The 19,543-nt window shown below is 46.0% G+C and overlaps 1 protein-coding gene across 1 annotated transcript in view; it reads right to left on the bottom strand.

The window, feature by feature from the left end:
- Positions 1 to 219: 219 nt before the first annotated feature.
- Positions 220 to 19,543, bottom strand: part of eps8a (EGFR pathway substrate 8a, signaling adaptor) — a gene marked incomplete at its 5' end in the record, with an annotated part of 33,729 nt that continues 14,405 nt past the window's right edge. The window contains 4 exons of the mRNA XM_084190636.1: positions 220 to 482; positions 16,998 to 17,130; positions 17,611 to 17,794; positions 18,081 to 18,321. Of these exons, the coding sequence (XP_084046762.1) occupies positions 372 to 482; positions 16,998 to 17,130; positions 17,611 to 17,794; positions 18,081 to 18,321 (669 nt within the window). The remainder of the gene's footprint in view (positions 483 to 16,997; positions 17,131 to 17,610; positions 17,795 to 18,080; positions 18,322 to 19,543) is intronic.

Raw genomic sequence — 19,543 nt, 5'->3', positions numbered from 1 at the left:
TCCTGTGCAACAAATAACTGAATCAAAGACAGTAGTTGATTGAAGTGTAGTTATTCCCATCAGGCATCACAGTGGGGATGCTAACTCTGTGTGCTATAGTACATTTGAATCAAAGACAATAGTTGATTGAAGTGTAGTTATTTCCATCAGGCATCACAGCGGGGATGCTAACTCTGTGTGCTGTAGTCCATGTTGAAGGCTTCAGTCTGTCTGTCTAGTGTTTCTTTCCTTCTACGGTGACTGCTCCAGAAGCTCCTGTCGGCGTCTCATGATCTCAGCGAACTGGGCGCGCTCCGTGGCGTCCTGGAAACAGAAACCGTGACAACATAAAGGGGCCTGGTCATGAGACAGGTGGGTGTGGCCTGGAGGGTTCAGTGGCTGCTGCCCTCATCGAATGACTCCACCCCTGAGTCACAGGCTGTGAGCGACAGCTTCTCCTGACGCCGCCGCATGATCTCCTGCAGCTCTGACCCTGAACTCCTCTGGAGGGAGAGATAGAGAGAGGGATGGATGGAGGGAGAGAGAGAGAGAAAGAGAGAGAGAGAGAAGGAGAGCGAGAGACAGAGAGAGAGAGACAGAGAGACAGAGAGAGAGAGAGAGAGAGAGAGAGAAAGAGAGAAAGAAAGAGAGAGAGAGAGAGAGAGACAGAGAGAGAGAGAGAGAGAGAGAGACAGAGAGAGAGAGAGAGAGAGAGAGAGAGAGAGAGAGAGAGAGAGAGAGAGCGAGAGAGAGAGCGAGAGAGAGAGAGAGAGAGAGAGAGAGAGGGGAGGGAGAGAGAGAGAGAGAAGAGAGAGAGAGAGAGAGAGAGAGAGAGAGAGAGAGAGAGAGAGAGAGAGAGAGAGAGAGAGAGAGAGAGAGAGAGAGAGAGAGAGAGAGAGAGAGAGAGAGGGAGAGAGAGAGAGAGAGAGAGAGAGAGAGAGAGAGAGAAAGAAAGAGAAAGCAGAGAAAGGAGGTTAGAGTCAGTAGAGATGTCTCCTACAGAGGGATTCTATGGAACTAAATAATGTCCACATTCATCTCAGTAGGGCTGAATCATAGAGTTGAAAACAGTAATGAGGTCACTCTAGAAGCCATTCTAGTGTTTATAACTCTACGAATCCACTAGAGAACTGAGCGGTCAGAGGAGAGGATCACCAGCTGGGCAGCTACAGAGAAACTCTTTCTGTTAGGAAATGAATGTAGATGACAGTCTGGTGGGAGAATCCTGTGACAGGTCAGACGGTAGGCTTTGCTAGCTCTGGCCCGAGCGAGATATTGTCCAGCAGACCTGCTGACCTTTAGACTGAGCCTGAGAACCAGCCGGACAACATCGTTCTCGGGACCAGCGCTGGAATAACTATTTTGTTTTCAGAGCTGATCCACAAATACCTACATTTCCTTTTGGCAGATCCACTCAACCTGTTCTAAACTGACCTGCAGTTCCCTTCAGCTGTAATCTACAGTGGTACAGTGTATACTATGTCCTACACTTCCACAGCAGAAATATCCTGTAGGTATGGAAGAAACACACCTGAAATCTAGTTGATATGCCAGCTAAGGGTTAAAATTATCCTTGGCCTTGGGTTTGGTTCAGTCTAGTAGTGATGTGGTCGTGGAGAATGATAACTGGTAGAGGGGTTTGGTTCAGTCTAGTAGTGATGTGGTCGTGGAGAATGATAACTGGTAGAGGGGTTTGGTTCAGTCTAGTAGTGATGTGGTCGTGGAGAATGATAACTGGTAGAGGGGTTTGGTTCAGTCTAGTAGTGATGTGGTCGTGGAGAATGATAACTGGTAGAGGGGTTTGGTTCAGTCTAGTAGTGATGTGGTCGTGGAGAATGATAACTGGTAGAGGGGTTTGGTTCAGTCTAGTAGTGATGTGGTCGTGGAGAATGATAACTGGTAGAGGGGTTTGGTTCAGTCTAGTAGTGATGTGGTCATGGAGAATGATAACTGGTAGAGGGGTTTGGTTCAGTCTAGTAGTGATGTGGTCGTGGAGAATGATAACTGGTAGAGGGGTTTGGTTCAGTCTAGTAGTGATGTGGTCATGGAGAATGATAACTGGTAGAGGGGTTTGGGTCTAGTAGTGATGTGGTCGTGGAGAATGATAACTGGTAGAGGGGTTTGGTTCAGTCTAGTAGTGATGTGGTCGTGGAGAATGATAACTGGTAGAGGGGTTTGGTTCAGTCTAGTAGTGATGTGGTCGTGGAGAATGATAACTGGTAGAGGGGTTTGGTTCAGTCTAGTAGTGATGTGGTCATGGAGAATGATAACTGGTAGAGGGGTTTGGTTCAGTCTAGTAGTGATGTGGTCGTGGAGAATGATAACTGGTAGAGGGGTTTGGTTCAGTCTAGTAGTGATGTGGTCGTGGAGAATGATAACTGGTAGAGGGGTTTGGTTCAGTCTAGTAGTGATGTGGTCATGGAGAATGATAACTGGTAGAGGGGTTTGGTTCAGTCTAGTAGTGATGTGGTCGTGGAGAATGATAACTGGTAGAGGGGTTTGGTTCAGTCTAGTAGTGATGTGGTCGTGGAGAATGATAACTGGTAGAGGGGTTTGGTTCAGTCTAGTAGTGATGTGGTCGTGGAGAATGATAACTGGTAGAGGGGTTTGGTTCAGTCTAGTAGTGATGTGGTCATGGAGAATGATAACTGGTAGAGGGGTTTGGTTCAGTCTAGTAGTGATGTGGTCGTGGAGAATGATAACTGGTAGAGGGGTTTGGGTCTAGTAGTGATGTGGTCATGGAGAATGATAACTGGTAGAGGGGTTTGGTTCAGTCTAGTAGTGATGTGGTCATGGAGAATGATAACTGGTAGAGGGGTTTGGTTCAGTCTAGTAGTGATGTGGTCGTGGAGAATGATAACTGGTAGAGGGGTTTGGTTCAGTCTAGTAGTGATGTGGTCGTGGAGAATGATAACTGGTAGAGGGGTTTGGTTCAGTCTAGTAGTGATGTGGTCGTGGAGAATGATAACTGGTAGAGGGGTTTGGTTCAGTCTAGTAGTGATGTGGTCGTGGAGAATGATAACTGGTAGAGGGGTTTGGTTCAGTCTAGTAGTGATGTGGTCATGGAGAATGATAACTGGTAGAGGGGTTTGGTTCAGTCTAGTAGTGATGTGGTCGTGGAGAATGATAACTGGTAGAGGGGTTTGGTTCAGTCTAGTAGTGATGTGGTCATGGAGAATGATAACTGGTAGAGGGGTTTGGGTCTAGTAGTGATGTGGTCATGGAGAATGATAACTGGTAGAGGGGTTTGGTTCAGTCTAGTAGTGATGTGGTCATGGAGAATGATAACTGGTAGAGGGGTTTGGGTCTAGTAGTGATGTGGTCGTGGAGAATGATAACTGGTAGAGGGGTTTGGTTCAGTCTAGTAGTGATGTGGTCGTGGAGAATGATAACTGGTAGAGGGGTTTGGTTCAGTCTAGTAGTGATGTGGTCGTGGAGAATGATAACTGGTAGAGGGGTTTGGTTCAGTCTAGTAGTGATGTGGTCGTGGAGAATGATAACTGGTAGAGGGGTTTGGTTCAGTCTAGTAGTGATGTGGTCATGGAGAATGATAACTGGTAGAGGGGTTTGGTTCAGTCTAGTAGTGATGTGGTCATGGAGAATGATAACTGGTAGAGGGGTTTGGTTCAGTCTAGTAGTGATGTGGTCATGGAGAATGATAACTGGTAGAGGGGTTTGGTTCAGTCTAGTAGTGATGTGGTCATGGAGAATGATAACTGGTAGAGGGTTTGGTTCAGTCTAGTAGTGATGTGGTCATGGAGAATGATAACTGGTAGAGGGGTTTGGGTCTAGTAGTGATGTGGTCGTGGAGAATGATAACTGGTAGAGGGGTTTGGTTCAGTCTAGTAGTGATGTGATGGAGAATGATAACTGGTAGAGGGGTTTGGTTCAGTCTAGTAGTGATGTGGTCATGGAGAATGATAACTGGTAGAGGGGTTTGGTTCAGTCTAGTAGTGATGTGGTCGTGGAGAATGATAACTGGTAGAGGGGTTTGGTTCAGTCTAGTAGTGATGTGGTCGTGGAGAATGATAACTGGTAGAGGGGTTTGGTTCAGTCTAGTAGTGATGTGGTCGTGGAGAATGATAACTGGTAGAGGGGTTTGGTTCAGTCTAGTAGTGATGTGGTCATGGAGAATGATAACTGGTAGAGGGGTTTGGTTCAGTCTAGTAGTGATGTGGTCGTGGAGAATGATAACTGGTAGAGGGGTTTGGTTCAGTCTAGTAGTGATGTGGTCGTGGAGAATGATAACTGGTAGAGGGGTTTGGTTCAGTCTAGTAGTGATGTGGTCATGGAGAATGATAACTGGTAGAGGGGTTTGGTTCAGTCTAGTAGTGATGTGGTCGTGGAGAATGATAACTGGTAGAGGGGTTTGGTTCAGTCTAGTAGTGATGTGGTCGTGGAGAATGATAACTGGTAGAGGGGTTTGGTTCAGTCTAGTAGTGATGTGGTCGTGGAGAATGATAACTGGTAGAGGGGTTTGGTTCAGTCTAGTAGTGATGTGGTCGTGGAGAATGATAACTGGTAGAGGGGTTTGGTTCAGTCTAGTAGTGATGTGGTCGTGGAGAATGATAACTGGTAGAGGGGTTTGGTTCAGTCTAGTAGTGATGTGGTCGTGGAGAATGATAACTGGTAGAGGGGTTTGGTTCAGTCTAGTAGTGATGTGGTCGTGGAGAATGATAACTGGTAGAGGGGTTTGGTTCAGTCTAGTAGTGATGTGGTCATGGAGAATGATAACTGGTAGAGGGGTTTGGTTCAGTCTAGTAGTGATGTGGTCGTGGAAAATGATAACTGGTAGAGGGGTTTGGTTCAGTCTAGTAGTGATGTGGTCGTGGAGAATGATAACTGGTAGAGGGGTTTGGTTCAGTCTAGTAGTGATGTGGTCATGGAGAATGATAACTGGTAGAGGGGTTTGGTTCAGTCTAGTAGTGATGTGGTCGTGGAGAATGATAACTGGTAGAGGGGTTTGGTTCAGTCTAGTAGTGATGTGGTCGTGGAGAATGATAACTGGTAGAGGGGTTTGGTTCAGTCTAGTAGTGATGTGGTCGTGGAGAATGATAACTGGTAGAGGGGTTTGGTTCAGTCTAGTAGTGATGTGGTCATGGAGAATGATAACTGGTAGAGGGGTTTGGTTCAGTCTAGTAGTGATGTGGTCGTGGAGAATGATAACTGGTAGAGGGGTTTGGTTCAGTCTAGTAGTGATGTGGTCGTGGAGAATGATAACTGGTAGAGGGGTTTGGTTCAGTCTAGTAGTGATGTGGTCGTGGAGAATGATAACTGGTAGAGGGGTTTGGTTCAGATGAGTAGTGATGTGGTCGTGGAGAATGATAACTGGTAGAGGGGTTTGGTTCAGTCTAGTAGTGATGTGGTCGTGGAGAATGATAACTGGTAGAGGGGTTTGGTTCAGCCTAGTAGTGATGTGGTCATGGAGAATGATAACTGGTAGAGGGGTTTGGTTCAGTCTAGTAGTGATGTGGTCGTGGAGAATGATAACTGGTAGAGGGGTTTGGTTCAGTCTAGTAGTGATGTGGTCGTGGAGAATGATAACTGGTAGAGGGGTTTGGTTCAGTCTAGTAGTGATGTGGTCGTGGAGAATGATAACTGGTAGAGGGGTTTGGTTCAGTCTAGTAGTGATGTGGTCGTGGAGAATGATAACTGGTAGAGGGGTTTGGTTCAGTCTAGTAGTGATGTGGTCATGGAGAATGATAACTGGTAGAGGGGTTTGGTTCAGTCTAGTAGTGATGTGGTCGTGGAGAATGATAACTGGTAGAGGGGTTTGGGTCTAGTAGTGATGTGGTCGTGGAGAATGATAACTGGTAGAGGGGTTTGGTTCAGTCTAGTAGTGATGTGGTCGTGGAGAATGATAACTGGTAGAGGGGTTTGGTTCAGTCTAGTAGCGATGTGGTCGTGGAGAATGATAACTGGTAGAGGGGTTTGGTTCAGTCTAGTAGTGATGTGATGGAGAATGATAACTGGTAGAGGGGTTTGGTTCAGTCTAGTAGTGATGTGGTCGTGGAGAATGATAACTGGTAGAGGGGTTTGGTTCAGTCTAGTAGTGATGTGGTCGTGGAGAATGATAACTGGTAGAGGGGTTTGGTTCAGTCTAGTAGTGATGTGGTCGTGGAGAATGATAACTGGTAGAGGGTTTTGGTTCAGTCTAGTAGTGATGTGGTCGTGGAGAATGATAACTGGTAGAGGGGTTTGGTTCAGTCTAGTAGTGATGTGGTCGTGGAGAATGATAACTGGTAGAGGGGTTTGGTTCAGTCTAGTAGCGATGTGGTCGTGGAGAATGATAACTGGTAGAGGGGTTTGGTTCAGTCTAGTAGCGATGTGGTCGTGGAGAATGATAACTGGTAGAGGGGTTTGGTTCAGTCTAGTAGTGATGTGGTCGTGGAGAATGATAACTGGTAGAGGGGTTTGGTTCAGTCTAGTAGTGATGTGGTCGTGGAGAATGATAACTGGTAGAGGGGTTTGGTTCAGTCTAGTAGTGATGTGGTCGTGGAGAATGATAACTGGTAGAGGGGTTTGGTTCAGTCTAGTAGTGATGTCGTCGTGGAGAATGATAACTGGTAGAGGGGTTTGGTTCAGTCTAGTAGTGATGTGGTCGTGGAGAATGATAACTGGTAGAGGGGTTTGGTTCAGTCTAGTAGTGATGTGGTCGTGGAGAATGATAACTGGTAGAGGGGTTTGGTTCAGTCTAGTAGTGATGTGGTCATGGAGAATGATAACTGGTAGAGGGGTTTGGTTCAGTCTAGTAGTGATGTGGTCGTGGAGAATGATAACTGGTAGAGGGGTTTGGTTCAGTCTAGTAGTGATGTGGTCGTGGAGAATGATAACTGGTAGAGGGGTTTGGTTCAGTCTAGTAGTGATGTGGTCGTGGAGAATGATAACTGGTAGAGGGGTTTGGTTCAGTCTAGTAGTGATGTGGTCGTGGAGAATGATAACTGGTAGAGGGGTTTGGTTCAGTCTAGTAGTGATGTGGTCGTGGAGAATGATAACTGGTAGAGGGGTTTGGTTCAGTCTAGTAGTGATGTGGTCGTGGAGAATGATAACTGGTAGAGGGGTTTGGTTCAGTCTAGTAGTGATGTGGTCATGGAGAATGATAACTGGTAGAGGGGTTTGGTTCAGTCTAGTAGTGATGTGGTCGTGGAGAATGATAACTGGTAGAGGGGTTTGGTTCAGTCTAGTAGTGATGTGGTCGTGGAGAATGATAACTGGTAGAGGGGTTTGGTTCAGTCTAGTAGTGATGTGGTCGTGGAGAATGATAACTGGTAGAGGGGTTTGGTTCAGTCTAGTAGTGATGTGGTCGTGGAGAATGATAACTGGTAGAGGGGTTTGGTTCAGTCTAGTAGTGATGTGGTCATGGAGAATGATAACTGGTAGAGGGGTTTGGTTCAGTCTAGTAGTGATGTGGTCGTGGAGAATGATAACTGGTAGAGGGGTTTGGTTCAGTCTAGTAGTGATGTGGTCGTGGAGAATGATAACTGGTAGAGGGGTTTGGTTCAGTCTAGTAGTGATGTGGTCGTGGAGAATGATAACTGGTAGAGGGGTTTGGTTCAGTCTAGTAGTGATGTGGTCGTGGAGAATGATAACTGGTAGAGGGGTTTGGTTCAGTCTAGTAGTGATGTGGTCGTGGAGAATGATAACTGGTAGAGGGGTTTGGTTCAGTGTAGTAGTGATGTGGTCGTGGAGAATGATAACTGGTAGAGGGGTTTGGTTCAGTCTAGTAGTGATGTGGTCGTGGAGAATGATAACTGGTAGAGGGGTTTGGTTCAGTCTAGTAGTGATGTGGTCGTAGAGAATGATAACTGGTAGAGGGGTTTGGTTCAGTCTAGTAGTGATGTGGTCGTGGAGAATGATAACTGGTAGAGGGGTTTGGTTCAGTCTAGTAGTGATGTGGTCGTGGAGAATGATAACTGGTAGAGGGGTTTGGTTCAGTCTAGTAGTGATGTGGTCGTGGAGAATGATAACTGGTAGAGGGGTTTGGTTCAGTCTAGTAGTGGTGTGGTCGTGGAGAATGATAACTGGTAGAGGGGTTTGGTTCAGTCTAGTAGTGATGTGGTCGTGGAGAATGATAACTGGTAGAGGGGTTTGGTTCAGTCTAGTAGTGATGAGGTGATGGAGAATGATAACTGGTAGAGGGGTTTGGTTCAGTCTAGTAGTGATGTGGTCGTGGAGAATGATAACTGGTAGAGGGGTTTGGTTCAGTCTAGTAGTGATGTGGTCGTGGAGAATGATAACTGGTAGAGGGGTTTGGTTCAGTCTAGTAGTGATGTGGTCGTGGAGAATGATAACTGGTAGAGGGGTTTGGTTCAGTCTAGTAGTGATGTGGTCGTGGAGAATGATAACTGGTAGAGGGGTTTGGTTCAGTCTAGTAGTGATGTGGTCGTGGAGAATGATAACTGGTAGAGGGGTTTGGTTCAGTCTAGTAGTGATGTGGTCGTAGAGAATGATAACTGGTAGAGGGGTTTGGTTCAGTCTAGTAGTGATGTGGTCGTGGAGAATGATAACTGGTAGAGGGGTTTGGTTCAGTCTAGTAGTGATGTGGTCGTGGAGAATGATAACTGGTAGAGGGGTTTGGTTCAGTCTAGTAGTGATGTGGTCGTGGAGAATGATAACTGGTAGAGGGGTTTGGTTCAGTCTAGTAGTGATGTGGTCGTGGAGAATGATAACTGGTAGAGGGGTTTGGTTCAGTCTAGTAGTGATGTGGTCGTGGAGAATGATAACTGGTAGAGGGGTTTGGTTCAGTCTAGTAGTGATGTGGTCGTGGAGAATGATAACTGGTAGAGGGGTTTGGTTCAGTCTAGTAGTGATGTGGTCATGGAGAATGATAACTGGTAGAGGGGTTTGGTTCAGTCTAGTAGTGATGTGGTCGTGGAGAATGATAACTGGTAGAGGGGTTTGGTTCAGTCTAGTAGTGATGTGGTCGTGGAGAATGATAACTGGTAGAGGGGTTTGGTTCAGTCTAGTAGTGATGTGGTCGTGGAGAATGATAACTGGTAGAGGGGTTTGGTTCAGTCTAGTAGTGATGTGGTCGTGGAGAATGATAACTGGTAGAGGGGTTTGGTTCAGTCTAGTAGTGATGTGGTCGTGGAGAATGATAACTGGTAGAGGGGTTTGGTTCAGTCTAGTAGTGATGTGGTCATGGAGAATGATAACTGGTAGAGGGGTTTGGTTCAGTCTAGTAGTGATGTGGTCGTGGAGAATGATAACTGGTAGAGGGGTTTGGTTCAGTCTAGTAGTGATGTGGTCATGGAGAATGATAACTGGTAGAGGGGTTTGGTTCAGTCTAGTAGTGATGTGGTCGTGGAGAATGATAACTGGTAGAGGGGTTTGGTTCAGTCTAGTAGTGATGTGGTCGTGGAGAATGATAACTGGTAGAGGGGTTTGGTTCAGTCTAGTAGTGATGTGGTCATGGAGAATGATAACTGGTAGAGGGGTTTGGTTCAGTCTAGTAGTGATGTGGTCGTGGAGAATGATAACTGGTAGAGGGGTTTGGTTCAGTCTAGTAGTGATGTGGTCGTGGAGAATGATAACTGGTAGAGGGGTTTGGTTCAGTCTGTAGGTCAGGTATGTTCCTATGTCTCCCATATCTAGTGCAGGCTGAGCTACGAGGTGAGGTGAGGGATGGGAACATTTCCAGCCAGGAGGAGACCAGCTGGTGGGTTCTTAAAGCCATGGTGGGTATCTAGGAGGGGGAATTCTAAAGCTACACATCTAGGTTTTTAGCATCCATCTGCTGGCCAGCTTCACAACATTTAGAAAAACTACCTGTTATCATACTTATTTAAGTATGAGAAAAATGCTGAACCAAACTTCAGACTGTTTTTTCAATGTGTGCAGTTGATACAATACATACTGTATGTTATCTTGAGCTGCACACTGGATTGTCTAAGTTGAGCAGTGAAGTGGTGTTTCAATAGAACACAGATCGGTGAGGTGTGTTAGCGTAGCGAGACAGGTAAGGAGAAGTCCTGAACAGAAGAGAGCAGTGACTACAAGAAGCTGGCCAACAGAGTAGAGCCTAGAACAACCTCTCTAGTGGAACAATACCTTAGTGAGAGTTTAGAGTCTGAAGACTTCAGTGGTCAGAAGAAGACCTGCAGGAGGACAGAGACCAGACAGAAACCACCCCTTGCCAGAGCTTTAAATAGCATGTAGACTGCAAGTACCCCTGTAAACACTTGTATGTACCTGTATGTACCTGTATGTACCTGTAAACACCTGTATATACCTGTAAACACCTGTATGTACCTGTATGTACCTGTAAACACCTGTAAACACCTGTATGTACCTGTATGTACCTGTAAACACCTGTATGTACAGTGGGGGAAAAAAGTATTTAGTCAGCCACCAATTGTGCAAGTTCTCCCACTTAAAAAGATGAGAGAGGCCTGTAATTTTCATCATAGGTACACGTGAACTATGACAGACAAATTGAGAAAAGAAAATCCAGAAAATCACATTGTAGGATTTTTAATGAATTTATTTGCAAATTATATGGTGGAAAATAAGTATTTGGTCACCTACAAACAAGCAAGATTTCTGGCTCTCACAGACCTGTAACTTCTTCTTTAAGAGGCTCCTCTGTCCTCCACTCGTTACCTGTATTAATGGCACCTGTTTGAACTTGTTATCAGTATAAAAGACACCTGTCCACAACCTCAAACAGTCACACTCCAAACTCCACTATGGCCAAGACCAAAGAGCTGTCAAAGGACACCAGAAACAAAATTGTAGACCTGCACCTGGCTGGGAAGACTGAATCTGCAATAGGTAAGCAGCTTGGTTTGACGAAATCAACTGTGGGAGCAATTATTAGAAAATGGAAGACATACAAGACCACTGATAATCTCCCTCGATCTGGGGCTCCACGCAAGATCTCACCCCGTGGGGTCAAAATGATCACTAGAACGGTGAGCAAAAATCCCAGAACCACACGGGGGGACCTAGTGAATGACCTGCAGAGAGCTGGGACCAAAGTAACAAAGCCTACCATCAGTAACACACTACGCTGCCAGGGACTCAAATCCTGCAGTGCCAGACGTGTCCCCCTGCTTAAGCCAGTACATGTCCAGGCCCGTCTGAAGTTTGCTAGAGTGCATTTGGATGATCCAGAAGAGGATAGGGAGAATGTCATATGGTCAGATGAAACCAAAATATAACCTTTTGGTGAAAACTCAACTCGTCGTGTTTGGAGGACAAAGAATGCTGAGTTGCATCCAAAGAACACCATACCTACTGTGAAGCATGGGGGTGGAAACATCATGCTTTGGGGCTGTTTTTCTGCAAAGGGACCAGGACGACTGATCCGTGTAAAGGAAATAATGAATGGGGGCCATGTATCGTGAGATTTTGAGTGAAAACCTCCTTCCATCAGCAAGGGCATTGAAGATGAAACGTGGCTGGGTCTTTCAGCATGACAATGATCCCAAACACACCGCCCGGGCAACGAAGGAGTGGCTTCGTAAGAAGCATTTCAAGGTCCTGGAGTGGCCTAGCCAGTCTCCAGATCTCAACCCCATAGGAAATCTTTGGAGGGAGTTGAAAGTCTGTGTTGCCCAGCGACAGCCCCAAAACATCACTGCTCTAGAGGAGATCTGCATGGAGGAATGGGCCAAAATACCAGCAACAGTGTGTGAAAACCTTGTGAAGACTTACAGAAAACGTTTGACCTGTGTCATTGCCAACAAAGGGTATATAACAAAGTATTGAGAAACTTTTGTTATTGACCAAATACTTATTTTCCACCATAATTTGCAAATAAATTCATTAAAAATCCTACAATGTGATTTTCTGGAGAAAAAAAATCTCATTTGTCTGTCATAGTTGACGTGTACCTATGATGAAAATTACAGGCCTCTCTCATCTTTTTAAGTGGGAGAACTTGCACAATTGGTGGCTGACTAAATACTTTTTTTCCCCACTGTTCCTGTAAACACCTGTATGTACCTGCAAACACCTGTATGTACCTGCATACACCTGCAAACACCTGTATGTACCTGCATACACCTGCATGTACCTGCAAACACCTGTATGTACCTGCAAACACCTGTATGTACTTGTAAACACCTGTATGTACCTGTATGTACCTGCATACACCTGCATGTACCTGCAAACACCTGTATGTACCTGCAAACACCTGTATGTACCTGCAAACACCTGTAAACACCTGCATGTACCTGTAAACACCTGTATGTACCTGTAAACACCTGTATGTACCTGTAAACACCTGCATGTACCTGTAAACACCTGCATGTACCTGTAAACACCTGCATGTACCTGTAAACACCTGCATGTACCTGTAAACACCTGTATGTACCTGTAAACACCTGCATGTACCTGTAAACACCTGCATGTACCTGTAAACACCTGTATGTACCTGTAAACACCTGCATGTACCTGTAAACACCTGCATGTACCTGTAAACACCTGCATGTACCTGTAAACACCTGTATGTACCTGTAAACACCTACATGTACCTGTAAACACCTGTATGTACCTGTAAACACCTGCATGTACCTGTAAACACCTGTATGTACCTGTAAACACCTGTATGTACATGTAAACACCTGTATGTACAGTGCATTCGGAAAGTATTCAGACCCCATGACTTTTTCCACATTGTTACGTTACAGCCTTATTCTAAAATGGATTAAATCATTTTTTCCTCATCAATCTACACACAATACCCCGTAATGACAAAGCACAAACAGGTTTTTATACTTTTTTTGCCCAAAAAAACGGAAATATCACATTTACATAAGTATTCAGACTATTTACTCAACACTATTGAAGCACCTTTGGAAGCGATTACAGCCTCGAGTCTTCTTGGGTATGACGCTACAAGCTTGGCACACCTGTATTTGGGGAGTTTCTCCCATTCTTCTCTGCTGATCCTCTCAAGCTCGGTCAGGTTGGATTGGGAGCATCGCTGCACAGCTATTTTCAGGTCTCTCCAGAGATGTTCAATCAGGTTCAAGTCCCGGCTCTGGTTGGGTCACTCAAGGACCTTCAGAGACTTGTCCCGAAGCCACTCCTGCGTTGTCTTGGCTGTGTGTTTAGGGTCGTTGTCCTGTTGGAAGGTGAACCTTTGCCCCAGTCTGAGGTCCTGAGCGCTTTGGAGCAGGTTTTCATCAAGGATCTCTCTGTACTTTGCTCCGTTCATCTTTCCCTCGATCCTGACTAGTCTCCCAGTCCCTGCCGCTGAAAAACATCCCCACAGCATGATGCTGCCACCACCATGCTTCACCGTAGGGATGGTGCCAGGTTTCCTCCAGACTTGACGCTTGACATTCAGGCCAAAGAGTTCAATCTTGTTTCTCATGGTCTGAGAGTCTTTAGGTGCCTTTTGGCAAACTCCAAGTGGGCTGTCATGTGCCTTTTACTGACTTCCGTCTGGCCACTCTACCATAAAGGCCTGATTGGTGGAGTGCTGCAGAGATGGTTGTCCTTCTGGAAGTTTCACCCATCTCCACAGAGGAACTCTGGAGCTCTGTCAGAGTGACCATCGGGTTCTTGGTCACCTCCCTAACCAAGGCCCTTCTCCCCCGATTGCTCAGTTTGGCCGGGCGGCCAGCTCTAGGAAGAGTCTTGGTGGTTCCAAACTTCTTCCATTTAAGAATGATGGAGGCCACTGTGTTCTTGGGGACCTTCAATGCTGCAGAAATGTTTTGGTACCCTTCACCAGATCTGTGCCTCAACACAATCCTGTCTTGGAGCTCTACGGACAATTCCTTCGACATCATGGCTTGATTTTTGCTCTGACACGCACTGTCAACTGTGGGACCTTATATAGACAGGTGTGTGCCTTTCCAAATCATGTCCAATCAATTGAATTTACCACAGGTGGACTCCAATCAAGTTGTAGAAACATCAAGGATGATAGATACATCTGAGCTCAATTTCGAGTCTCATAGCAAAGGGTCTGAATACTTATGTAAATAAGGTATTTCTGTTTTTTATTTTTAATAAATTAGCAAACATTTCTAAAAACCTGTTTTCACTTTGTCATTATGGGGTGTTGTGTGTAGATTGATGAGGAAAAACATTAATTTAATCAATTTTAGAATAAGGCTGTAACGTAACAATGTGTCTGAATACCTCTTTAAGGAATACCTGGGATAGGATAAAGTAATCCTTCTACCCCCCCTTACCCCACCCCAAAAACAAAAAAATATTGTAAAGTGGTTGTCCCACTGGCTATCATAAGGTGAATGCACCAATTTGTAAGTCGCTCTGGATAAGAGCGTCTGCTAAATGACGTAAATGTAAAATGTAATGCAGGTGTTTACAGGCACATACAGGTGTTTACAGGCACATACAGGTGTTTACAGGTACTGTGATTACATCAAACACATTCAGTAGAAGAGATTCAGGGTTCGTTGATTATATCAAACACATTCAGAAGAAGAGATTCAGGGTTCGTTGATTACATCAAACACATTCAGTAGAAGATATTCAGGGTTCTGTGATTACATCAAACACATTCAGAAGAAGAGATTCAGGGTTCTATGATTACATCAAACACATTCAGAAGAAGAGATTCAGGGTTCTATGATTACATCAAACACATTCAGTAGAAGAGATTCAGGGTTCGTTGATTATATCAAACACATTCAGAAGAAGAGATTCAGGGTTCTATGATTACATCAAACACATTCAGTAGAAGAGATTCAGGGTTCGTTGATTATATCAAACACATTCAGTAGAAGAGATTCAGGGTTCTGTTCTGTGATTACATCAAACACATTCAGTGGAAGAGATTCACTAAAGCAGACACCCAGCCAGTAGTATCCCCTGAACTACACTAGCCACAATGCAACACTGGGTACAAACATTTAGCACAAGTGGACTTTTCAACACAGTCTGGACTTTGGATAGCTAAACACTTTAGCGACTGGCTGCCTTTCGTTCAGGTTTAACCCTGCACTCTGCCTTGATGCAGCTAGCTGTTGTAGCTTTAGTCCTGGTCTATCAGTGTTTATCAGCTAGCTACTGTAGCTTTAGTCCTGGTCTATCAGTGTTTATCAGCTAGCTGCTGTAGCTTTAGTCCTGGTCTAACAGTGTTTATCAGCTAGCTGCGTAGCTTTAGTCCTGGTCTAACAGTGTTTATCAGCTAGCTGCTGTAGCTTTAGTCCTGGTCTAACAGTGTTTATCAGCTAGCTGCTGTAGCTTTAGTCCTGGTCTATCAGTGTTTATCAGCTAGCTGCTGTAGCTTTAGTCCTGGTCTAACAGTGTTTATCAGCTAGCTGCTGTAGCTTTAGTCCTGGTCTATCAGTGTTTATCAGCTAGCTGCTGTAGCTTTAGTCCTGGTCTATCAGTGTTTATCAGCTAGCTACTGTAGCTTTAGTCCTGGTCTATCAGTGTTTATCAGCTAGCTGGCAGGGTTAGCCCTGGTCTAACAGTGTTTATCAGCTAGCTGCTGTAGCTTTAGTCCTGGTCTATCAGTGTTTATCAGCTAGCTGCTGTAGCTTTAGCCCTGGTCTAACAGTGTTTATCAGCTAGCTGCTGTAGCTTTAGTCCTGGTCTATCAGTGTTTATCAGCTAGCTGCTGTAGCTTTAGTCCTGGTCTAACAGTGTTTATCAGCTAGCTGCTTTAGTCCTGGTCTATCAGTGTTTATCAGCTAGCTGCTGTAGCTTTAGTCCTGGTCTAACAGTGTTTATCAGCTAGCTACTGTAGCTTTAGTCCTGGTCTAACAGTGTTTATCAGCTAGCTGCTGTAGCTTTAGTCCTGGTCTATCAGTGTTTATCAGCTAGCTGCTGTAGCTTTAGTCCTGGTCTAACAGTGTTTATCAGCTAGCTGCTGTAGCTTTAGTCCTGGTCTAACAGTGTTTATCAGCTAGCTGCTGTAGCTTTAGTCCTGGTCTAACAGTGTTTATCAGCTAGCTGCTGTAGCTTTAGTCCTGGTCTAACAGTGTTTATCAGCTAGCTGCTGTAGCTTTAGTCCTGGTCTAACAGTGTTTATCAGCTAGCTGCTGTAGCTTTAGTCCTGGTCTAACAGTGTTTATCAGCTAGCTGCTGTAGCTTTATTCCTGGTCTAACAGTGTTTATCAGCTAGCTGCTGTAGCTTTAGTCCTGGTCTATCAGTGTTTATCAGCTAGCTACTGTAGCTTTAGTCCTGGTCTAACAGTGTTTATCAGCTAGCTGCTGTAGCTTTAGTCCTGGTCTATCAGTGTTTATCAGCTAGCTGCTGTAGCTTTAGTCCTGGTCTAACAGTGGTTATCAGCTAGCTACTGTAGCTTTAGTCCTGGTCTATCAGTGTTTATCAGCTAGCTGCTGTAGCTTTAGTCCTGGTCTAACAGTGTTTATCAGCTAGCTGGCAGGGTTAGCCCTGGTCTAACAGTGGTTATCAGCTAGCTACTGTAGCTTTAGCCCTGGTCTAACAGTGGTTATCAGCTAGCTACTGTAGCTTTAGTCCTGGTCTATCAGTGTTTATCAGCTAGCTACTGTAGCTTTAGTCCTGGTCTATCAGTGTTTATCAGCTAGCTGGCAGGGTTAGCCGGCTCGGTGTCTATCAGCTAGCTGGCAGGGTTAGCCGGTTCGGTGTCTATCAGCTAGCTGGCAGGGTTAGCCGGCTCGGTGTTTATCAGCTAGCTGGCAGGGTTAGCCGGCTCGGTGTCTATCAGCTAGCTGGCAGGGTTAGCCGGCTCGGTGTCTATCAGCTAGCTGGCAGGGTTAGCCGGCTCGGTGTTTATCAGCTAGCTGGCAGGGTTAGCCGGCTCGGTGTCTATCAGCTAGCTGGCAGGGTTAGCCGGCTCGGTGTTTATTAGCTAGCTGGCAGGGTTAGCCGGCTCGGTGTTTATCAGCTAGCTGGCAGGGTTAGCCGGCTCGGTGTCTATCAGCTAGCTGGCAGGGTTAGCCGGCTCAGTGTCTATCAGCTAGCTGGCAGGGTTAGCCGGCTCAGTGTTTATCAGCTAGCTGGCAGGGTTAGCCGGCTCGGTGTTTATCAGCTAGCTGGCAGGGTTAGCCGGCTCGGTGTCAGCGTTATCAGGGTTAATAAGAGGAGAAGCACTACCCACCTCCAGAGCAGCCTTCTGGACGGTCACCTGACTGAAGACCCTGGCCCCGTCGTCTGGACACACCGTCTTCAGCTCTTCCTTATTCAGAGAGAACAGCTGGGCTCCGGTTAACACTCCCAGACTGGTGATGGTACTGTAGAGACGGGTAGCAGCACAGGAGCACGGTGTCCTCGTCACCATAGAAATAGACATCAGCATAAAGCCACACCAGAGTTGAGCTCATTCATTTTAAGTAGTGAAAAGTACAGGACCCAGAACAGAACCTTGGTGGGACACCAGCAGTCAACTCCACATAGTCAAGATTTAACTCATATTTCCATATGTCCAGTGTGACTTACAACGAGTTGAATCCCTTCAGCTGTAGCCAGGCCTTACATTGGAGTCATTTAGCAGACGCTCTCTCATCCAGAGCGACTTACAGTTAGTTAGTGAGTGCATACATCTTTCATACTGCCCCCCCGTGGGAATCGAACCCACAACCCTGGCGTTGCAAGCGCCACGCTCTACCAACTGAGCTACAGGGGACTACATCAGGAGAGGAGATATCAGTACTATACAGTGTATTATCATATAGATATATAGATTATACTGTATATATATTTAGATTACGTACACAGAGCTGAATCCCTTCAGCTGCAGCCAGGCCTTGACCTCGTCAGGGGAGGAGTCGTATGTGATGTTGACGGACGGGAGGGAGGGGCTGCGAAGAGGAACGGCTAACTTCTTGTTGGCGCTTCGACCCAACGTGAGGCGGTGCATCAACTCATCCTGAACCTCCTCCATGTTGGACTTCCTCCCTACAGAACACAACATTACCCATAACACCTAGCCCCACCCCCTGAACCCTAACCCTAAATCCCAACTCCTGATATTAACCCCGCCCACCATCAGCCACCAGGAAGTAAACATTACAGTAAAGACAGACCCCTTTGCCCTGAGACACATTATGACATCATAGGAGTCTACAACCCTCTGTCAGGGAAAACAGACACCCAACAACAGCCATGAGGTCACCAGGAAACATTACAGGACATAGACAACCAGCACCTTCCCTTAAGTTACATGAAGACAGGTGTGACTTACGGTTGACTGGCGGGGGTCTCTGGTTTGGGTGGTCTCTCATGGTCACGCTGCCTTGGATGCTTCCGGCGTCGCTGGAGGTGTTGCTGCTCTGTCTACTCACCGTGCTGGGAGGGGGGCGGGGGGGGGAGGCAGGGGGAGGCAGGGGAGGGGTGGGGAGACGTGCCGGGGCAAGAGGGGGGGGTGTAGGGATGGGGGGCATGGGGGTCGGCGTGGGTTTGGGGACGTGGTCTGTCCGCTGTTTCTGAAGAGGAGAAGAGAAGCGGAGACTGTAGTGGTGAACTCAGAACAGATCCTACAAACATTACCAACAGAATCCATACACTGCATTAATATGAAGCAGACGTTGCTTATAGTTACCTCGTTCAACTCTCCCAGTAATTGCTTGCATGAGGAAATGGAAATAAAACATGGTTGTGAGAGTGTTTTACTGTAGTTTGCCAAACTCACTCAGGTTCAAAGACAACTGACAAGAAACCTCATCTTATTTTAAGACAGGGGAATTTCAATCTGATAACCAATGTTTCTGTTTACCCCACTGGGAGAAACTCTTCTGTTAAAAAGTCACAGCACATTGACAAGGCGGTGTTAAGATGAAACCACAGCACATTGACAAGGCGGTGTTAAGATGAAACCACAGCACATTGACAAGGCGGTGTTAAGATGAAACCACAGCACATTGACAAGGTGGTGTTAAGATGAAACCACAGCACATTGACAAGGCGGTGTAACGGTGTTAAGATGAAACCACAGCACATTGACAAGGCGGTGTTAAGATGAAACCACAGCACATTGACAAGGCGGTGTTAAGATGACACCACAGCACATTGACAAGGCGGTGTTAAGATGAAACCACAGCACATTGACAAGGTGGTGTTAAGATGAAACCACAGCACATTGACAAGGCGGTGTTAAGATGAAACCACAGCACATTGACAAGGTGGTGTTAAGATGAAACCACAGCACATTGACAAGGCGGTGTAACGTGGGTAAGATGAAACCACAGCACATTGACAAGGCGGTGTTAAGATGAAACCACAGCACATTGACAAGGCGGTGTTAAGATGAAACCACAGCACATTGACAAGGCGGTGTTAAGATGAAACCACAGCACATTGACAAGGCGGTGTTAAGATGAAACCACAGCACATTGACAAGGCGGTGTTAAGATGAAACCACAGCACATTGACAAGGCGGTGTTAAGATGAAACCACAGCACATTGACAAGGCGGTGTTAAGATGAAACCACAGCACATTGACAAGGCGGTGTTAAGATGAAACCACAGCACATTGACAAGGCGGTGTTAAGATGAAACCACAGCACATTGACAAGGCGGTGTTAAGATGAAACCACAGCACATCAACAAGGCGGTGTTAAGATCAAACCACAGCACATTGACAAGGCGGTGTTAAGATGAAACCACAGCACATTGACAAGGCGGTGTAACGTGGTTAAGATCAAACCA

The sequence above is a fragment of the Coregonus lavaretus genome (genome assembly GCF_964263955.1).
Source record: "Coregonus lavaretus genome assembly, contig: HAP1_SCAFFOLD_2729, whole genome shotgun sequence".
In the NCBI taxonomy this organism is placed as follows: Eukaryota; Metazoa; Chordata; class Actinopteri; order Salmoniformes; family Salmonidae; genus Coregonus; species Coregonus lavaretus.
The sequence above is the reverse complement of the archived record's forward strand: the minus strand, read 5'-3'. Positions and strand labels throughout refer to the sequence as shown.